Consider the following 19,160-nt stretch of genomic DNA (forward strand, 5'->3'; position numbering starts at 1 on the left):
CATTCAGAGATACCAGAACGTACACAATCAAGAAAGATTTAGAAAATATCAAACCAAGGTCAGATTTGAGTCTCGACATTCTCCCAAGTGAGGTTCAGTAACACAGATCAAAAGTGCTGACTATGTCTATGAGGTGCAACATACTGTTGTTCATACTGTGTGATTATCCAGATTAGCTCACCAAAGGCAAAATGAGTTTTAGCTAGCACCATTTTCTCAGCTGTCTTGTGTTTGGTTAATTTTTTTATTTCTATTTTTTGTACAGATTTCTCAGTTATTTTGGACTTGAGGGTAGAATAAAACTAAAAAGGCAGTAAAAACATTGACATGCCTTTTAAACATTAAATGTCATCTCGTAGAATAGACGACTGATGAAAATCCACAGGATTTGGATTAAAGTCGCAGACTGCTTAAATTACACAGGTTAAATATAACATTTAGAGCATATTCCTGTTTCTATTACTTAATGAAACTAAAATGTTTAAAGTGTTTTCCTTTGGTCGGGAGGGTGTGTAGCACTTGGGTTCGTGGACATTTCACTCGATCCAAGTTTCTAGAATAAGTGTGGCTATATTCTGTTTTAGTCAACAAAGATTAGCTCTGAGGTAAAAATCAAGTCTTGACAGATAGCCATTTCAAGAAACATCACAGCAGAGATTTGTATGTGATAATGAAAACTAGAAGTGTCTTTGAGTTCATTCACACTCCTAACCTTTGGGTGTAACCTGTAATTACTTCAGCTGAGCCTTTGGGGATGTTGGCAGATTAAAAACGAACTGGCCCAAGGGTGGCTGGCTGCCTTCTCAGTAAGGCGGCCAGTAAACCTCTGCTGAGGCTCACACTTCCTGTCTGACAGGAATGCCAATGCATCTCTGAAGGTGACATCTGCTTGCACAAGCTTTCCAGTTTTCTGCAAAGATTCTTCAACAAATAAGTTAGGCACTGTGTACCACTGATGGAAGTATTCTCTTTGTATGTAAATATGAGTAAAGTATTTTTTTTTACCCCTGTGAACCTTTTCAAATTTAGTTTTCTTACACCCACAAATGCCAACATGAATCCCTTTATTCAGATCCAGCCAAAGTTTGACAGGCGCCACAGGCAAAATCTTATTTGCTCACCCACTTCCAATTAGAAAAGTGACACCCACGTTATACAGATTCATAAACATATGAAGCCATACATTTCAACTGTGTGTTATGACGGCCCTTCGTACCTGCCTACATTGATTGGAGTAAACACTAAACGCTTTTCTTTTCAAAAATGGTCACAGTTATTCCAACCAGACACATTGATCAAGTCATTATCATCTTTTGAAAAGTTTATATTTCAAAGCTTATTTTCCATCAAATACATTTCCAGGAGTTATATCCTAAAGTTAACTTATAAATACATTAATAATAGGTCTGAATATTGTGAACAAAATGTTTGTTGCTCTCACTGGCTTCTTGTTTTACTCTACCACTAACAGTAGCAATTACCAGTACATATGTGTCTCAGTTCTTAAGTTGTACAGTTGATCCAACATGTCACCAGTAAACATAGGTGACAAGTATTTTACTGATTTCGTTCATTTTACTAAACTAAATTACAGTATAACACAGTAATCAATGCTAAACAGAAACAGGACACAATTGTTGTTTTCCTAAAGACTAGTGCGCTCCCTAGTGGTAAAAAAAGGTAATGCAATTTTTTAAAAAAAGCTTTTCAGAAAATAAAAATCAAGCAAAGAATTTAATAGATTTTTATTTACAGAATATTTTAGACTACCAGTAGTCTTTGCAGTAGTACTCAAATGAGCAAGTTTAAAAATTTTAACATGACTTGCCATGAGTTTGGGTAAAAATAAACTGCACATGGAGCCTTACTTTTTTATGTTCCATAGACACAAACAACAGAAAGATGAACAAATGCAGAGAGTGTTCAGCAGGAGGGAAGGATGACTCAAACTGGTTTGCAGAGTGAGTAATAGCAGCAGAGTCCTGCGCCAGGGTTTTAATGAGGCGCTTGCTTTGCCATCTCCAGCACTAAAGTTTATAGATCGTGTATTTCAACTGCAACTGTTCTAACTACCCATGCTTGTCACATTGATTTGTATCATTAATAAGAACAATAAAATAGGAGGAGGATTAAAGTTTGATTTAAACAGTTTCCCTCCATTGGATGGAAAAATGGAACGTTTCAGATGACTTAATATTAATCAATGGTGTGAAGCTTGCGTGTAAAATAACCGATTTTTTTCATCAGGGTGGTAAAGACAGTCATCCTTTGAAACAGAGGCAACTGGAGCAGTTTGTTCAAAAGGAGTGAGTAAACACATCTGGTGAAAAGACAGATGTTGATCGATATCCTTAATACAATATGCAAGAAAATAGTTCAAGTGTGCCACCATTTGTGTCCAGTGGCCAAAAATAGAATTGATCAATACAGGATAAGGATAAATATAACCGGGCTTGATCAAGCCTCATCAGAGCAACAGAGGAGCAGCTAAGTTAAGACAGGTTTAACTAATCCTGCTGAAGAAATCTGGCTGTTTTCATAAGTCAGTGAGGTTCATCACACAATAACTGATGAAGAAAAACTGACCTTATGTGTAACACAGCAATTAAACTGAATGAGAATTTTAAATTTATAAAAACTGAAAACAAAAATGTTGCAAGTAAAATATACAGAAAAAATGCTTAAATAAACAATAATTAACTTAAAACAGCTGCATCAGCCCCCCACCCCCCAAAAAATAAAACAATCAGTCATAAATAAAAATTGACAACTAATTTGAGTTACATAAATAAGAACTATTTATGAATTTATTCAAATAACACTGTCACATAGTAGTAGATGTATCGCTACAATAAAAGGATAAAATATGGCCCCATTATAGAGGGGTAGTCAGCTGCATTTGAATAAATTGTTCCCATTTAAAGCCTTACATTTCTAAGGACTTCACATTTTTCACTTAATATGGGTTTCAAATGCTCTAATTCCTATAATCTGCTTAGAAGTAAATATTAAATATATAAGATGTTTTAAATGATTTTTTTCAGCTCTGGTGGTCTTTGATTGTGAAACGGCAGGAAGGTGGGTTGTGAGAGAGGGGGAAAGTTCAATGGGGCGGAACTTGAACAACTATAACATGAAGACCACATATGATTTTGCAAAATGATTGTATCAATCTCAACAATACACTATCTTAATAGCTGCAGATCAAAACTGTATGTCTGTTTAAATCAGCACATTAGAAGACTTAAGAAAATCAGCTGGTTAGTAGCAGGGAAATACATAAAAACGTTTATTTCCTTGCTACTGACCAAACTATGTCCAGAGTACGTTACCATGGTAGCTGATTTACTGATGTGATTGCCTTTGTGAAACCGATTAAAAGGATGGGTTAAAACAGATTAGCCCAGGAATCCCGGGTAAATACCTTATCCTGTCTTTGAAACAGACCCCTGACCTGTTTTATTAGATTGTTTTCAGAAAATCTCTTACAGTACAATAAAAATGTCACCTGACAATCAGCAATATTTGTTGTTTTGTTTTGTTTTTTTCAGCAAAATGTTACTTTTGTCAGGTGCAATTTATTTCAGTGAATATCGAGTATGTTTCTTTCTAAACTGAAATTCATCCAGCAAGTTCATCCACATCTATGGACTCTCTTTATTGAAAGGTCTAAAGTTTATATAAATTTAGCCATTTAAACTTGTGAATCTCTTTAAAAAAAAAGATTTTAAATAAGTTCTTAAAAACAGCTCATATTTGCATTTACATATTTAGCAAAAACAGGGATCCTTTATGTTTTCTACAGTTGACTTAAAATGAGTAATTCATGTATATATTCACAAGTCTTCTGTCTTTGCCCATATAAACAAAGCTGATGGAGTTGGAGAATGTTTCATTCTTTGTAGCGTTTTCACAACTTGTCTTTCTGTACCATTTATTTCTTTGGACCAATTGTATTTTTAAAATACACCACTTGAGGGCAGCATTCATTCAAGGGACAGAATTAGTGGTCATTGCACACTGACTTCATCTTGTATAGCTCTGCAAACATTTACAGTATAGAAAGAGTACCGTATTTTCCGCACTATAAGGCGCACCCAAAAACCTTCAATTTTCTCAAAAGCCGAGAGTGCGCCTTATATATGGACCAATATTGAGCCACAACAGGTCTCGCAACTACGGTAAGCAGCCGCCGACTTCATTTTCCCCCGTAGAAGAAGAAGCGCGCGGTGCACACTGGGTTTTGTGTAAAGACCCCAAAATGGCTCCTACTAAGAGACACACTTACGACGCAGAGTTTAAGCTCAAGGCGATCAGTCACGCAGTAGAACACGGGAATAGAGCAGCAGCAAGAGAATTTAACATGAACGAATCAAAGGTGCAGAAGTGGATATATATTGTGATTGCACTAATGTTTGATTTACTGTAACAGTATCAGACTGTTTTTTACGTGTTTATTGAATCGAGGAAAAGTTCCCCTCCACTATATGTTATACCTTGCTGTTGTTAAAAGATAAACTGTGTCACGAAAATACCACGTCACTTACTTTACCTCGGGAAAAATAATAAAACAGCTGTTTATTCATTTTGGGAATGAACAGAGTTTTCAGAACGCTGGTTTGTAATCTATTAATAAAGTTTGACTGACCTATCTGACTATTTTGTTGACATTCCCTTTAGCGCAGTTCCATCTAATGGATGCATAACGTAACTCCAGCCTCTACTGTAGCGTCTATTCTATGCACATTATAATGCGGTGCGCCTTATATATGAAAAAAGTTTTAAAATAGGCCATTCTTTGAAGGTGCGCCTTATAGTGTGGAAAATACGGTATTATTAATAAAGTACAGAAGGATAAATTCTCAGAACAAAAGTTAGCATGTTGTAACAATTTAAATCATAAACTTTAAACAAACACACTGTAGAAGAAACACCAATGAACAATCATTTACTGTAATTGTGGTCTTTATTTCACATGTTACAACCGCATAGAGTTGGAGTGGAAATCAGAAAAAAGAACAAGTGTTAAAGTTTAAAGTGAAACTGAGCTCATCAAACAAAGAAAGCAAGATAATAAACCCTGAAACACTTAAAGCTGTTGGCACATTGCTTGAAAAGAGAACAATTTTGTGAATTGACTAAAGATATATCAAAGTACCAGGTGTGCGTTACATTTGTTGGAAGCATAAAACACAAACCTCAAGGTAGCTAGAAGAAAGGACTAATAATAGATATCAATCTTTTTCTTGTTATTAAAAAGCTAAACATCCAAGTGTGGCAACTAGAACTCATTATGAACTCAGCAGTGCACTGCAAGAATATTACATCAGTGCTTTGTAACATCATGTCTTAGAAAAAAGCAAAAATATAAAAACAATCGGGTACATCCAGACTGTGACCTCAAAATTACAGTCAGTGTGGGAAAGTACAATAAAAAAAAATAAGCAACATAAAGTATCATATATTGCTGCTACTGAAGGAACTTGTCTATGATCAGCTGTCATCTCTAAACAATTCCCAAATTAAATAAAGAAAAGCAAAGGAAACTCGGTGTTGAAAAGTGAACTACAGCAAGAATTAATTGTAATACACCCCATAAAGGGACAAATTAGATCTACAGACGTTGAGATATCAGTATAAGAGGTTGTTTTTCTTTCAGACCGCAGCCTGGTCTAATGTACTGCCTCTTTGTAACATAAATCAACACAATGTGTAATCAATATCCTTAGAAACAATGTTAATACTAAAAAATATTTCCATAAGGTGACAAAGTGTGTTTATCATCTTTCTTCACTCTACTCCAGTTGGCATTGTATGACAGGAAACGTACTGTTTTTACTTCCTGAAGTCAAGGACAAAAGACTCAATGAAAATGCAGATTGAAAAAGGACAGGCTGAAACTGCACTGTCCCAAATTTGGTTCAAAATTTTGCAAGGAAGTCTCAACCTTTAGAAACATAGGTGCAAAAGATTTATATTTGATTTAATAGACACTCTTCAAAAGGAAAACACATAACAGACTACTACTGATTCATAAATCAGCCTTTAAAACCCAGCAGTGTGGATAAATAACGCCTAACAATCAGAAACAATGTATTACTTGTCTGGGAGAAATTGATGATAGTTTCTAGTTTAACTTAAGCCCACACATTATTATCTCAAAAACACAATGTGTACTCAGGGCCTGTTACCATTAACTGTTGTCATTAAAGTTACATTTTTGGTAAACAGCAGCGTTAAACATTCTGCTCAAAGTTGTCCCTTCCTCTCCCGCCTTCAGGGTCTTTCAAAAGAACTCACACCCCTTAAACGTTTCCACACCAACACACTGTCACATCACATACACAAAATGTAATTTATTGTATTGGGACCAACACAGAGTAGTATATAACTATAAAGTGGATGGTGAATAATACAAGTTGAATGGCAAATGAGCAATCTTAAAGTGGTGTGCATCTGTATTCAACCTACTTTCCTAACGCATCCCTATATTCTGTATATTTCAGTGCAATCAATTGCTGTCAGAAAGCACCTAATTGGTTAATGTGTTAGTTATGCTCTGTTGCTTTGCCAAAGCATCATAAAAATGAACGTTACTGAACAAACAGCATTATGAAGACGAACAACAACAATAGACAGAGGAGGTACAAAATAGTAGTTTAGTTTTTTTAAACACTATCCCGAAATTTGAACATCTCATAAACGACTGTTCAATTGGAATCTGCTGACAATAGACGTAATAGGTATAAAATAACATAAGGTTAGTTTTTTAAACACTATTCTGAACTTTGAACGTCTCATAAAGGACTGTTCAAGTTTAATCCACTGACAAGACAACTATTAGTCGGTCACTCCATGAATCTGGCCTTTAAGGATGAGTGACAAGAAGAAAGTCATAAGAGGATGAAACATGTAGAAGAAGGGACACTGATTAAATGTAAAATGCAGTATGTAGTAGAGGCCTTATAGTGCAAATCAATATACCATCCCCATCACTAAATGTGGTGGTAGTGTCATGATGTGGCGGATGCTACAGACAAATCAGTCTAAGCTGATGGGAAGAAAGATGGAGCACAATATAGAAAAAACATGGAGGAAAAAAGGTGATAAAGGCTGCAAGAGATTTGATACTGACATGGAGAACAATACATCTAAACATGCATGCAGAACAACAGTGAAATGGATTGGTGTTAGAATGGTCCGGTGAAAGTCCAGGTTTAAATCCAAAACAGACCAGATAGGACCACATTGAACCCCATCCTCTACTTAAAAATGATGCATTACGTTGTGTTGGTTATCATATGACTCTTATAAATTAGACAAAGGGTTGTGATTGTGATGTGACAGAACATGAAACAAACTGCTAAAGGGGTACAAGTACTTTTGCAAGTCACTGCATGTGCTGCAACTCTGTTATTAGGAATTAACTGCACCACAGTATGATAACCCAAAAGAGTAAAAGGTTAACATTGTTAAAAAAAAGATTAATTATATTTAAAAAATGTAAAAAAGAATTAATGCTGGAATCCCTCTCCCGTGCAACGACTGGTCTGTGCTCACACCTCCAGTGCAGGTGGTTTTGGCAGTGGTCCTAACATTTGTGCTTCATGGCGAGCTGTAGAAAAATTGGGGGGGGGGATTAAAGAATATTGGTGAAGAAATTCAAGAAAAGAATGCAGGTGTATTAAATCCTACCATTAAAGTTACAGACTCCTCAATAAAGCGCACACCGAATCACAGCAGGAGGAATCAGGCTGCATCACTTAAGTTATTTCATAAAAATGAAAGTTGCCAGGTAAACTACTGAGGCTTGTTATTTTCAAATTACACCTTCTGGAAGTTCATCTATCTTATTAATAGCAGTTGTAATTGGCTTTATGGGAGTCTCATTAAGGAGGTGATTAGGGTCACCAATCAAATGCTAAGCCATGGGGTGGAGAGATGTGGAAAAACAAAACAAAATACACATGCACGCACACATGCATGCATGCACACAACCAGAGACAACAGATGGAGCATGAAGCTTTGTGATGTGACGAGAACTGAATTCTACTGATCGATCCAGTGGGGGCAGCAGAGCATCACAGACAAATTAGTACTTTTGATTAAAACTGAGCAGTGTAGTTAAAACTGTCTGTAGCCACAAAGTGAGCTGCAGAAATGAGACTGCAGAAATAGACCAGGAGGAAAAAAAGTCAAGGTGACCTGCTCGCAGTACTGCAGATGTTTTCTTTTGTTTCTCTTTGATGCAATTTGTAAGATTCACAGAATGAACAGGTAGCCCTAAAACAACAAAGAAGTCTAAAATGCATGTATATATCAATATTATTAAAAAAATATTATTATAATAATGATGTTGCTTACTAATAAAATATAATGACAAAGATTTAATTATTTGTAGAATTTAGTATTCATTATGCTATGGTGCATTTATTTTCTTCATAGCAATGCCTACTATAATATATTTTCAGACCACCCAAGCCAAAAAGGCAAATTTGAATGAAAGATCTAGACAGGTTTCCTTGCTTGAATTTGCATTAATCTCTCATCTGTCAATCAAATTAATACAGTTTACAAAATTAGCTTAAGTAAATTAAATCTGCTTTCCCTGCTCAAAACTCAGAAAACGCAAAGGTTTCACACTGTATCCAGTAAAAACAGCATGCGTTTTAGTAAAAGTAAAAAGTGCAACCCATATAAGCTTTGAGGCAAATTGGATCAAGCGGGATGAGAAATGGCAGCAAATGAGTCATTCACTGTGGGGTTTATGTAGTAATTTTCTCTGGAAAAGTAACAAAGCCATAGCATTTCTCTCTGCTTGTCAAACTTTCTGCATCTCATCGCTGCAGGGAATCTCATCTGTGAGCAGCAAGAGGGTCAAGCAAGCTTTTGTAATTTACACTCAATCATTGTACCATGCTGAACCAGTACTATAATATGGATATCGATTTTTTTTAGGTATTCATCTTTTTTTCCAGTTAAGCAGCAAGCTGGTAATTCTTTATGAAAAATGAGAAAGCAAGAAAATAGTAAAAAGGAACTATATTGTATTCACTGTGCAGAAATCATTACTGCTAATAGTTTCATCACAGTAAAGCATAACTTACAACAATCCTTCAATAGAGATATTTTTAAGCTAAACTAACAATGACAAACTGCTATTTTCACATCGAACAAGGGAACGAACACCTAGAATGTTTTTAAGCATTAATAAGCGTCTAGTTTGACTCACCTTGTGTGCTGTGACAGCAAACTGTTCAGCACTGTTCATCATGTCTGCAGTCCTCTCCTCTGCCCGACCTAATCGCTCACCGCGCTCATTCAGAGCCTGGCTGGCCTTCTGTACAGCACTGGTCACACTGTCTGCAGCTGAGTGTAGTATACTGTTACCTGCAGAAAAGGGTAGCAGCAAAGTCGTGAAACAGGGAGACCAACAAGAGGCAGAAAGTGAGGCAAAACAAAGTGGAGCAAAGAGAAAAGAAGGGGGAGAAGAAACTTTGGTTACTTTGGTAAAGAGACAAAACCTGTGGCATTACATGTGGTGCAATCAGCACCCCTGACCAATAGTGTTAATGATGCCAGACAAAGTAATAAAAAAACAAAATGGTCTCCAGCTGGTGCAAAGTGGACGGGTGGCTAATGAGTTTTCTTCAGAGCTGATTTTATTCACAGTAATATCAGAAAACGTCTGGAGTCCTGTCATGCGTAAAAAAACTCAGAAGACTCTGCAGTTGTCAGGTGTGTCAGAGGTGGGCTGAGTACACTGTGTGGCATGGTGTGGAAACAACCATCTCATCTAGAATATAAACGAGACAAATAAGATGACTGCAGATTTCAGGGGAAATGGGAAAATCTAAAACACTATTTCCTTCAATGGAAACAAAACAGGAGGTGGCTGAGTAGTAAAAATATTTTAATGTTCACACAAAAGTGAAGTTGCATAAAATAAGAGACAGAGCAGACTGTACTTTCTGAGTATGCATAGTTCCTTCAGCATTTGCTGCATTTCCTGCTTTTTTGAGAGAGTATAGTTTCTTCTGCCATCACCTCTTGTGATGCTAGCTCTGTGTTAGGGACTGCTCTAAAGTCTCTAGAAATGACACTTAATAAAAGGAAGAACATAATGGGCATTCTAGAGCACCATCTTTACAATACAACAAATTGTTTACTGTCAGGGTCTCCACAAACTCTGCAAAAGAAACCCCTACAGAGGATTATTCTATTCCACTGCTATCATCATCATCTTCAGTGACTGTATGAATTAACTTAGACCAAGTTATGACATTTAATTTACCACTGGGAATCTTTTACTGAAATCAGTTGAAGCTTGTTTCAGTCACTTGTTTCTGGGATCTTCTGCTTTCGGTCCTGATCCATAGCTTGTGATCATGGGTGAGAATAAATACCAGCAAACTGAGAGCTTCACTTTTGGCTCAGCTCTTTCGTAACAATGGGAGTCCAAAGAAGTACCCATGTTACTTTTGACGAGGCTCCAGTCCTTCTGTCCATCTCCTGCATCATCCTGCCATCACTCATGAACAGGATATGAACTCTTCCACTTCAGACAGACTGACCAAAAACCCAGAGTGGACAGTCTACCTTAACAACCATGAGGTGACCACTGACTCATCCTGCTCTCTTCAGCTTTGGATGTAAAGTTTTACCATGTACACTGCAGGCCGTGGCTTTATGAGTGCCACATATTCTGAAAAAGATGAGGTTCTCCATGACTTTTCTTTGAGTGCCTGTCCATGAACACAAGAAATAGGATCAATGACAAGGGGCAGTAAGTCTAGCCTGTACTGTGAACAAGCTCAATAATAACTCAATAATCCCAAAGCACCTGCCACAAAATGCATCAGCAGACCCGATCCATAAGCTGGACAACAAAACTAATACAATCGTCTGCTTCTTTTGACCATTTCTAAGAGTGTAAAAGAAGGGTTTGCCACTTCCTTTATTTAATTTTGAACTTCTTGAGCAAAACATTTATTACTCTATTTTCTAATTTAAAGCATGGTAGAGAACAGCTGGCCTCCTGGGCTGCCCTGGAAACCCACTGGTAGATATAAAGACAGAACAAAGATAATTTCAGATAACTTCGGCAGCCCTGCGGATGTTTCCTTGGATGAGGCATTCATCTCTTACATGATGGGAGTTCTGTTAGATCTGTACCTAAGGACACCTTGGCAGTTCAGAAAAAACAAAACAAACAAAAAAAACCATCTGAAACGTTTTTAGGTTGTGACCTACACATACATTTGGTGGCTCACAAGAAGATATGCATATAATGGCAGCGGGGAAACTGAGTGCATTTGGAAACTGACAACCTGAATTCTATTATTTCCTACATGAAACTCCAATATAGTAAGTGTATGTCCCTTGACAGATATGGTGAGTGACAGATAATTGGGACAGCTCCACTGGACTGCACTGGACTTTATGACAGCCCAAAAGCAGACTGCGAGGCCACCTGGTAGCCCTTCAGAATTAGTTACTTTGATAGAACAAGATCTGCAGACTCGGATGGGGTATACATTTACATTAATGCTCATAGAAAATGAAGACACAGACACAAAATGATATCCACTGCTCAATTTTGCAAAAGTAAACTTTCTGTTACAGGTTTTGAGTTATTCATAAAACGTTGCAGACCTTTTACACCTTTATCACAGATTTTTCTTAATTCCCTTCCTCCTCCTCGTCCAGGGGAGCCCAGGGAGTCGTGCTCCCTTCACCCGCTGTAAAACCCCCGCACTCATCTCCTCGCACTAAAAAGAACATCTCCATTTATTTGTCTGCCTACCATTTTCTTTTCTCTGGAGCTTTCCCTGCTCTATTCACAGAAATCAGTGGCAGGCTGTTGCACCGGCTCCCCCAAGTGTACTGTAGAATGTAATTAGAGAAATGCTGGGTGGGGAGGCTGTGGAACGGTTTCAGAGGAGGGAAGGGAGTTGGAACATAGCAAGTCAAAATAGATGTGAAGGAGCAGAGTGTGTTATGTGGTGCAGTTCCTGTGATTCAAACCGAATGCTGACATCTCATCTTACAGTGAAATAGGACTAGTGATCAATACATTCACATTAAATAGTAACAGCTGTAGGACTCCAGAGGCTAAAACTCACAACTGTTTTGTTTTAGGCAAATGATTTTTCTCCCATCTGGTCAAGTATGTTGAACAAAAAATAATATGTACAAAGTTGTTGTAAAGCTTTTGTAAACCAATGGTTTCTCTATCCATGACCCAGATCTCTAAACAATGAGAAGTCCATTTTGTATCATAATCTAACATTCTTTGGGCAGCAGAGGCTCAACAAGTAGAGAAGTTATTTTTTGGGGGAAAAAAAGCTCTCCCAGAATCCAGAAGCTTTCAACAAAGATAAACAAAACCAGGAAGTTGGATAGTGGATTCCAAGACAAGAGTCTGAGCTCCTGTGATACTCAGAAAATGATCTGATGGTTATCAATGGAAACCTCATACTGACAGCTGAGCCACATTTCCTGAGGCATTTATGAGATTATATTGTCAACTCCAAAAACAAACATTGCTACATAAAAGAAATCATGGAAGAATACACACTGCAGTGTATTTCATTATGGAAGTGAATCGGAGCATATGAGTAGTGAGATTTAGTACACTCCAAGATTTTAATTATCTTGTACCAGGTATAGAACAGATTATTTATTCTCTAGAACTGAAAGTTAGTGTGCTGTCTTGTTTTCATCACAATAGCCCACTCTTTAGTCTGGGGTTAAAAAAAAAAAAAAAAAAAGATCTCCACTACATGATCTTCAGCCTGAACAAAGAAGATCCTATTTCCTGCTTTGTGTGAAATTTTCAGGCTTAGCAAAATAAATATTAATGAACATATCCAACCAAAAATGAAGTCAAATTTATCTCTGCGTTGAATAGTTATGTAGCGGAGTAAGACGTAGACTATTTCACTAGGAAAACTGCTGTTTTAATCTTCTAAATTGTGTAGAGAATAGAGAGGGAGAGAGAAAAACAGACATTACAGGAGCCTGTAGGTACATGCTGCTGCAGTAACCTCCTGCAGTTTAATTAATGCAAATTCTGACAGTACCAACAGCAGCATAATGAAAGTGTTGGAAAGGTTCAAACATTGAGGAGAATCTCCCCAAGCTACACCGTGTTCCACTCCAAGTAAATTTGATTCCAATTGTTTTTGTCCATGGTCCTCCTGAAGTTTTTTTTCATCAAAGTAAATTCACTTTCTTTTAGGAGTCCTATTTAATTCTTGTTTTTAATCAAGCACAAACTATTCCTCTAATCTCAGAATCTGTGTATTTTCTAAGGCATTTTCTGCAACACTTCATCCAGACTTTGCATATATAAAAAGATACTTTTTTTCTTGTTTGTTTTTGTTTAATCAAAACAGGTTTCTCTCGTGAATGACATAAACAGTATAAACAAAGGTAGAAAAATATTCATAGACTTTCGATGCATTCAAACAATATATTACCAAGATTTTAACATTCTAGGTTGGAACTTATGTAATCAAGAAGTGGTGTTTGAAGCTATTCTACTAAGTTAAGTAACATTCTGATCACACTTAAATGTCAGATCAAACTAAATATTAATAACCTACTTCCAGCCATAAATGATGATTTGATTTATTGAAGGAAACAAAAAGCTAACAGAAACAATCTTGGCCCTTTGTAAAAAAAAAAAAAGTAAAATAATAAAAAATTATCCACTAATGATTGAGAAGAGCATGAATAATGTTCAACATGTATAAAATGTAAAATGCTTAATTTATTTTCAACATTGTTTAATCTTTTGAGAGACTTGTGTCTCATTTCCTATCAGATAGACATAATCTCTTTAAATCTGAATCTTTCAAGGATTTGAATAATCTTCTGCTGAATGATATAATAATAGGCTAATTAGTTTGTTTAATGATAATGAGCATTGATAAACAGGCTCTATAGTGTGTCTCCAAACAGCAGGTTAATGTAATGACACTTTCACACAATAATTTCCAAACAGGATAAATGTTTTGAGTGTTACAGGAAAAAGGACTGACACAATTTCTGTCATTATTACCCCAACAAAGCATAAATCATAGTGTGAGACAATCTAAACAACAGTACAGAAAACAGCATTAGTGAGGATGCAGACTGTAACTGTGTTGTCCTTGGACACCAGATCATGATTTACCTCTGAACAGCCTTTTATTAGCGAGTCTGCACAAAGTCTGACAGTGAAGGGTGAAGACAGTGAGTTTGTGGCTCGTAAACTTTGATTATCAGCATTTCAGTACTACATGCAAAGTGAAAGATGTCCTTGTACTTAAATGAAGCATTGAGCAAAAAAAAAGAAGGCTGCAAGCAAACTAATCTGAGAACAAATCATAGTGGTTTTCTTTTTTTTTTTATTAGACTTTTGTGCTTTTTCCCAGTTAGGTTGTCGTTTTCACTTAAACAGCAAATTTCCAAACATTACATTAAAACTCCTGTCTCATATCCTTCTTTTGATAGTAGACATTTCAAAAGTTAGTCTATCCAAAATGAACAATTAGGATTCTTCTTTTTTCATATCTGTAAAATTATTTATGAAACCGGGAAGTCAACATATTATTAGTAGATACGTATTTTTGTTTTGCAGTGCTTACCTTGTTTTTGAGGAGGACCACGATGTGGCACTAAGTCTTTCCTCATTCTGTTGAAATAGACCTTGCAGTGGTAAATGACTGTATCTAAGCCTTCTGCGATGAGGAGACATCAGCCAGAAACAAGTTTGATTTGAATTACAATTTGTTACTTTTAAATTAGTTCTAGTATTATTGTCATTAAGTTAAGGGTAAATAACTTAGAAGTTTAGTTCTCCATTAATGCCATGCAATTACATAAAAGTAGTTATGTAGTTAAGGAAAACCACTCCAACTGATTTAAAAATATGTTTTGATGATCAACTGTAAATAAATTTAAGCTTCTCTGAGCATGTCACATATCCAGTGGTTTGTAACTTGTAATGAAGTCCAAGTTATTTACAATAACCATTGAGGTGAGACCAAAATATTTTTAATACATATATAAATGTAGATTCTGCCAGCACACCAGCCCAAATATGTTTCCACTGTATAAGTAGAATCCACTGAAAGAATATTAATCAAATCTTACCATGGCTATTTGTTTGGTCATGGGCAGATTTTATAGTCTTCATATTTTGTGCTGCATAAATCTGGTACACTCTTGTTTTCGCTGTGTGGCACTACAATAAAGCAATTAGATATCTTAGGCTGGTTACCATTGCTGAGGGACAATAAAATGTCTTTGTTCCCTGTTAGGATATAAAACCTTTGATGACATATTTATAGGCTGGATAAAATAGACATCCACAGATCAGTAGAAGTACACAGAGAAACTGGCCACAAAGACACTTACAATTTTACAGTGATGTCTCAAACAATGCCATAATATTGACTTTGCTTCTTACATAAATAACTAATGGCATCACAACTGGAAAAAATATTTTGAATGGTGATCTTTTTTATAAATTAGTTTGCAAAAAGAAATTGGAATCAGACTGAATCTGAATCAAGTTAAACTGTGTTAAATCAATTCTTCTTTCTTAAATAGTGAAGGAATGTTTTTCTTGCACTAATTAGCATTACTTTCCACTCAATTTAGTTACATTTAATAGTATTTATGCTATTTCTAAGATTATAAATGCCTGTCATTCCATGTGTTTCTGCAGATAGAGCCCATCCACAGTTAGGGTCCCACACCTGAGCAGCGTCATGATTTTTGTTTTGCACTGGTGTGAGACTTAAACTGGAGTAGACAGAAGTGGCAGCAGTCTGGGATTCTCCCCATTCTTCTTGTCATTTGAGTGATTTATAGACATCTCCACTATCAGTCATGCTAAACAGATCCAGAGAAAGCAGAGCTGCTAATCGTTGACAGATTAGCAGTCAAAGATTGGATTTACTGTTTGACGTCTGCCAAGAAGCAAGTTTGGTGCACAGATTATTATTTTTTAAATAAGACAATTGTAAATAATATTTTGAAAATGATCATTTTCAAATGTACTGGTGGTAGAGCAACTTTGCTCAACATGTTTCTTTAAAAAGCATTAAACAGTTTTTGCTCTATGGGAAACTGCTACTTCCCCACCTACACATACAGATTTCACACTATGAACTATGGTCATCTGAAAAATGTTAAATATGGACATGGTCATGAATGTAGGAGGGAGGTCAAAGAAATGTAGAGGAAGGTTGGGAAGATATGGCAGCTTTATCATCAATGAATAGATAGTCAGTTCCCACACACACTGACAAACACAAAAAAACAGTAAGTAGATGAGTGACGACAGCTTCAACATCTCACCTCACTGCAATGCAGTGCATATTAAATAATTTCTTATCAGCAGAAGAAATGCCGCAAACCTCTCTCATAACTGACTCCTGTATCTGTGGAGCTTGTAGGAAGGTTTTGGGCATTCAGTTCTCAAGTTATTTTTATGAATAGGGCAAACTGTCTGACGTTCTGAGATGGGAATTGAGGATAATCATATTGATATCAGATTTTTTTTAAAAAGAGAATTATATTAAAAAGCACCATTATCACATTAACAACAGCGTGTTTAACACGAGTGTAACAATTGACACCAAGCTATGTTCAAATGGCTTTAAACATGCATCTTTACTTACTAAGCAATACTCAAAAGAGACATTATTTTAATTTGTTTCTCTGGTTTCTTTAATTTAGTATCAGTATGAGAAAGCAAGAAGCAGTCATGTCAAACAGTGTAATTTTACATAAGAAGAGGAATGCTGCATCAAAAAAGTATTTTATAAATGCCGTCTTTAATGATGGAACTGACTGACTGTTATGACGGAAATTAAATGTTAAAATTTTAAGTATTAAAGGATGTGTTTGTGCTGTAAAACCACCTTAACCTTGAAAAATGCATTTAGTCAAAGGTGACCTATTACTTCGCCTTCCTCTTTTGACAAAGTATCAACTGAGCACACAACAGATGCTGTTTCCAAGTAATAAGCATACATTTTCATACACACCAGGTGCTGGTTGTCATCATACATAATAGGATTCTGGCTTACAGCACAGGGTTACATCCGTGAATCTGTCACAATACACAGATTCATGGCTTTGACTAGAGTTTAAAAATTAGTATTTTTACTTTGGAAATATCTTACCACCAAGCAGCTTTGACTGACAGTTGATGAACTCGGGTTTCCGTGCTGAGCAGTAGCGTTGGCAGGTGTGATGCAGAATTTGGATGAAGGTGCACTTCTCTCCTGCTGAACTGGCAACCCACTGGTCCAAACCATTGTCAAACATCAGGTCCAATTCTGGACAATCCTTCGAGTAAACACGTAAACCGTTATAGGTTTGACGTTAGAGAGTGTAGTTGTTGAAAAGACAAGTAAATAAAACAAAAACAAATTAAAACATTAAATTATTACACATAGCCACTAATACCCTCAGTATGCTTCAGGCTGTACAGACCTAGCAAAAGGTAAAGCTCAAGTAAGAAGTTTTATGTTTATGTAAAATGCTTTATTTGTTGGTGGTGTTATAAATACGTACTTTGTTGGAGTCGATGCCATTAACCTGCCGTAGTTGATCAATTGTCCACTGTGACCTTTTGACAAAGGCAGATGATCCTTGGAACTGCTTCACTTTAGTGAGGGATACATGGGACGGTTTCTTGTTTGTCACTGTGGAAACAAAAGTTAAAAAAGAATAACTATGTATTAAAGATACAACAACTAGCAACCAAAAATCTAGAACAATAACCTAATAAAATATATATACTTGACAAAATTATACAGCAGAAATTCTACCATTTTAAACAATCAGGGAAAAAACTAAGGGGTTACTACAATACTGGAGTTAAAGTTGTGTTGAACAGCTAGCTACATGTGCCATTTACATAATGTGTGAGCTGGAAAGTTCATAAAAATGATTTCTTTTTTTTTTGACATGTTCAAATGATCTGTATCAGCTTGGCTTATCTGGTAATCACATTCTGTGTCCTGCATTGCCAAATACATTGGAAAACAATGCAGAACAGTTATTTGGCTATAATACACTCTTATGTTTTTGAAATTAAAGACAGATCCACAATAAAGCTAAGGTGGTAAGAATGAAATTAATAAAACAAATAAAATCCAAGAAAAAACCTCTGGTGAGTTGTGTATAACTTAAAAAAGTATAACAAACTGCAAATCCAAAAAGCTAATTTTACAAGTCAATGGAAGGAAGACAAAACATCAGGACAGAAACGGCAAGAAATATAGCTTGAAAACAAAAGACATAAAACAGAAAGTATAGCAGAAGTAGGAATCACCAGGAAGAGAGTATGGCTGACAGAAAAAGATGACAACTAAACATCATTAAGACATAGGAAATCTACCAAGCAGTGATCTTAAGGGAAGCACTAATGGACTGGATAACTGCATGCCAGGATCACATATCTGAATTTGACTGTGAGAAATTTTGTTTGGCACAGTCCAAATAAATCATACCATTTACAGTATCCCATTCTCTCTCAAAACTAAAGTATATTCTAAAGGAGGTAAAGTATTTCAACCTTTTTTACATCTAACTTGCTTGTTGAAGGTATTCTTGTTTTTGTCCCTATGAGTAAGGAAGTGGTAAGCGTGAAGTATATTATAGAATGAAAAATATTAAATACATCATTCAGCTTAAAGCAAAACAAGAGATCATTAACAATGAACAACTCACTTTAACCTTACAACAACAGCCTGATTTATTAGTCTGATCAAACATTCTACAGTGAACTTACTTACAGGATGCTGCACATTAACTTTCTCTACTCCAGCTTTGTACATCATTTCCACACACAGATAATAAGTTTATTAATTCAATTCCAATAATTTAAATTCAGCAGGGTCAAGAATGCATGAAAAGTATCTCTCGAGGACCGGACTAGGCCACACCTGCTCTGCTGTACAGAGAAGTCGTTTTTTGCAATAATTTGATTGCTTTAATTTGGTACGTGTTAATCTTTTCACCCCAGACCAGGAACAAGACATGTGTAATTGTGTTATCTCTGACACAAGGTGATGGTTTTCTGCTGTTTCTCATCATAACATCAAAAAATAAATAAAACATCACTAACAGCTGTCAGATATTATTTATTT

At 36.0% G+C, this 19,160-nt stretch overlaps 1 protein-coding gene across 3 annotated transcripts in view; it reads right to left on the reverse strand.

The window, feature by feature from the left end:
* Nucleotides 1-4,947: 4,947 nt before the first annotated feature.
* Nucleotides 4,948-19,160, reverse strand: part of stxbp6 (syntaxin binding protein 6) — a 51,571-nt gene continuing 37,358 nt past the window's right edge. For 2 of the 3 annotated variants that reach the window (XM_023352936.1, XM_005798322.2), the window contains exons 3-7: nucleotides 17,581-17,711; nucleotides 17,187-17,352; nucleotides 14,637-14,729; nucleotides 9,233-9,390; nucleotides 4,948-7,615 (exon numbers count right to left, since the gene is read on the reverse strand). In XM_023352936.1, the coding sequence (XP_023208704.1) occupies nucleotides 7,592-7,615; nucleotides 9,233-9,390; nucleotides 14,637-14,729; nucleotides 17,187-17,352; nucleotides 17,581-17,711 (572 nt within the window). In that variant the 3' untranslated portion in view covers nucleotides 4,948-7,591. The remainder of the gene's footprint in view (nucleotides 7,616-9,232; nucleotides 9,391-14,636; nucleotides 14,730-17,186; nucleotides 17,353-17,580; nucleotides 17,712-19,160) is intronic. The other variant, XM_005798323.2, reaches the window with a different exon arrangement.

This window comes from Xiphophorus maculatus, chromosome 19, assembly GCF_002775205.1.
Source record: "Xiphophorus maculatus strain JP 163 A chromosome 19, X_maculatus-5.0-male, whole genome shotgun sequence".
NCBI lineage: Eukaryota > Metazoa > Chordata > Actinopteri > Cyprinodontiformes > Poeciliidae > Xiphophorus > Xiphophorus maculatus.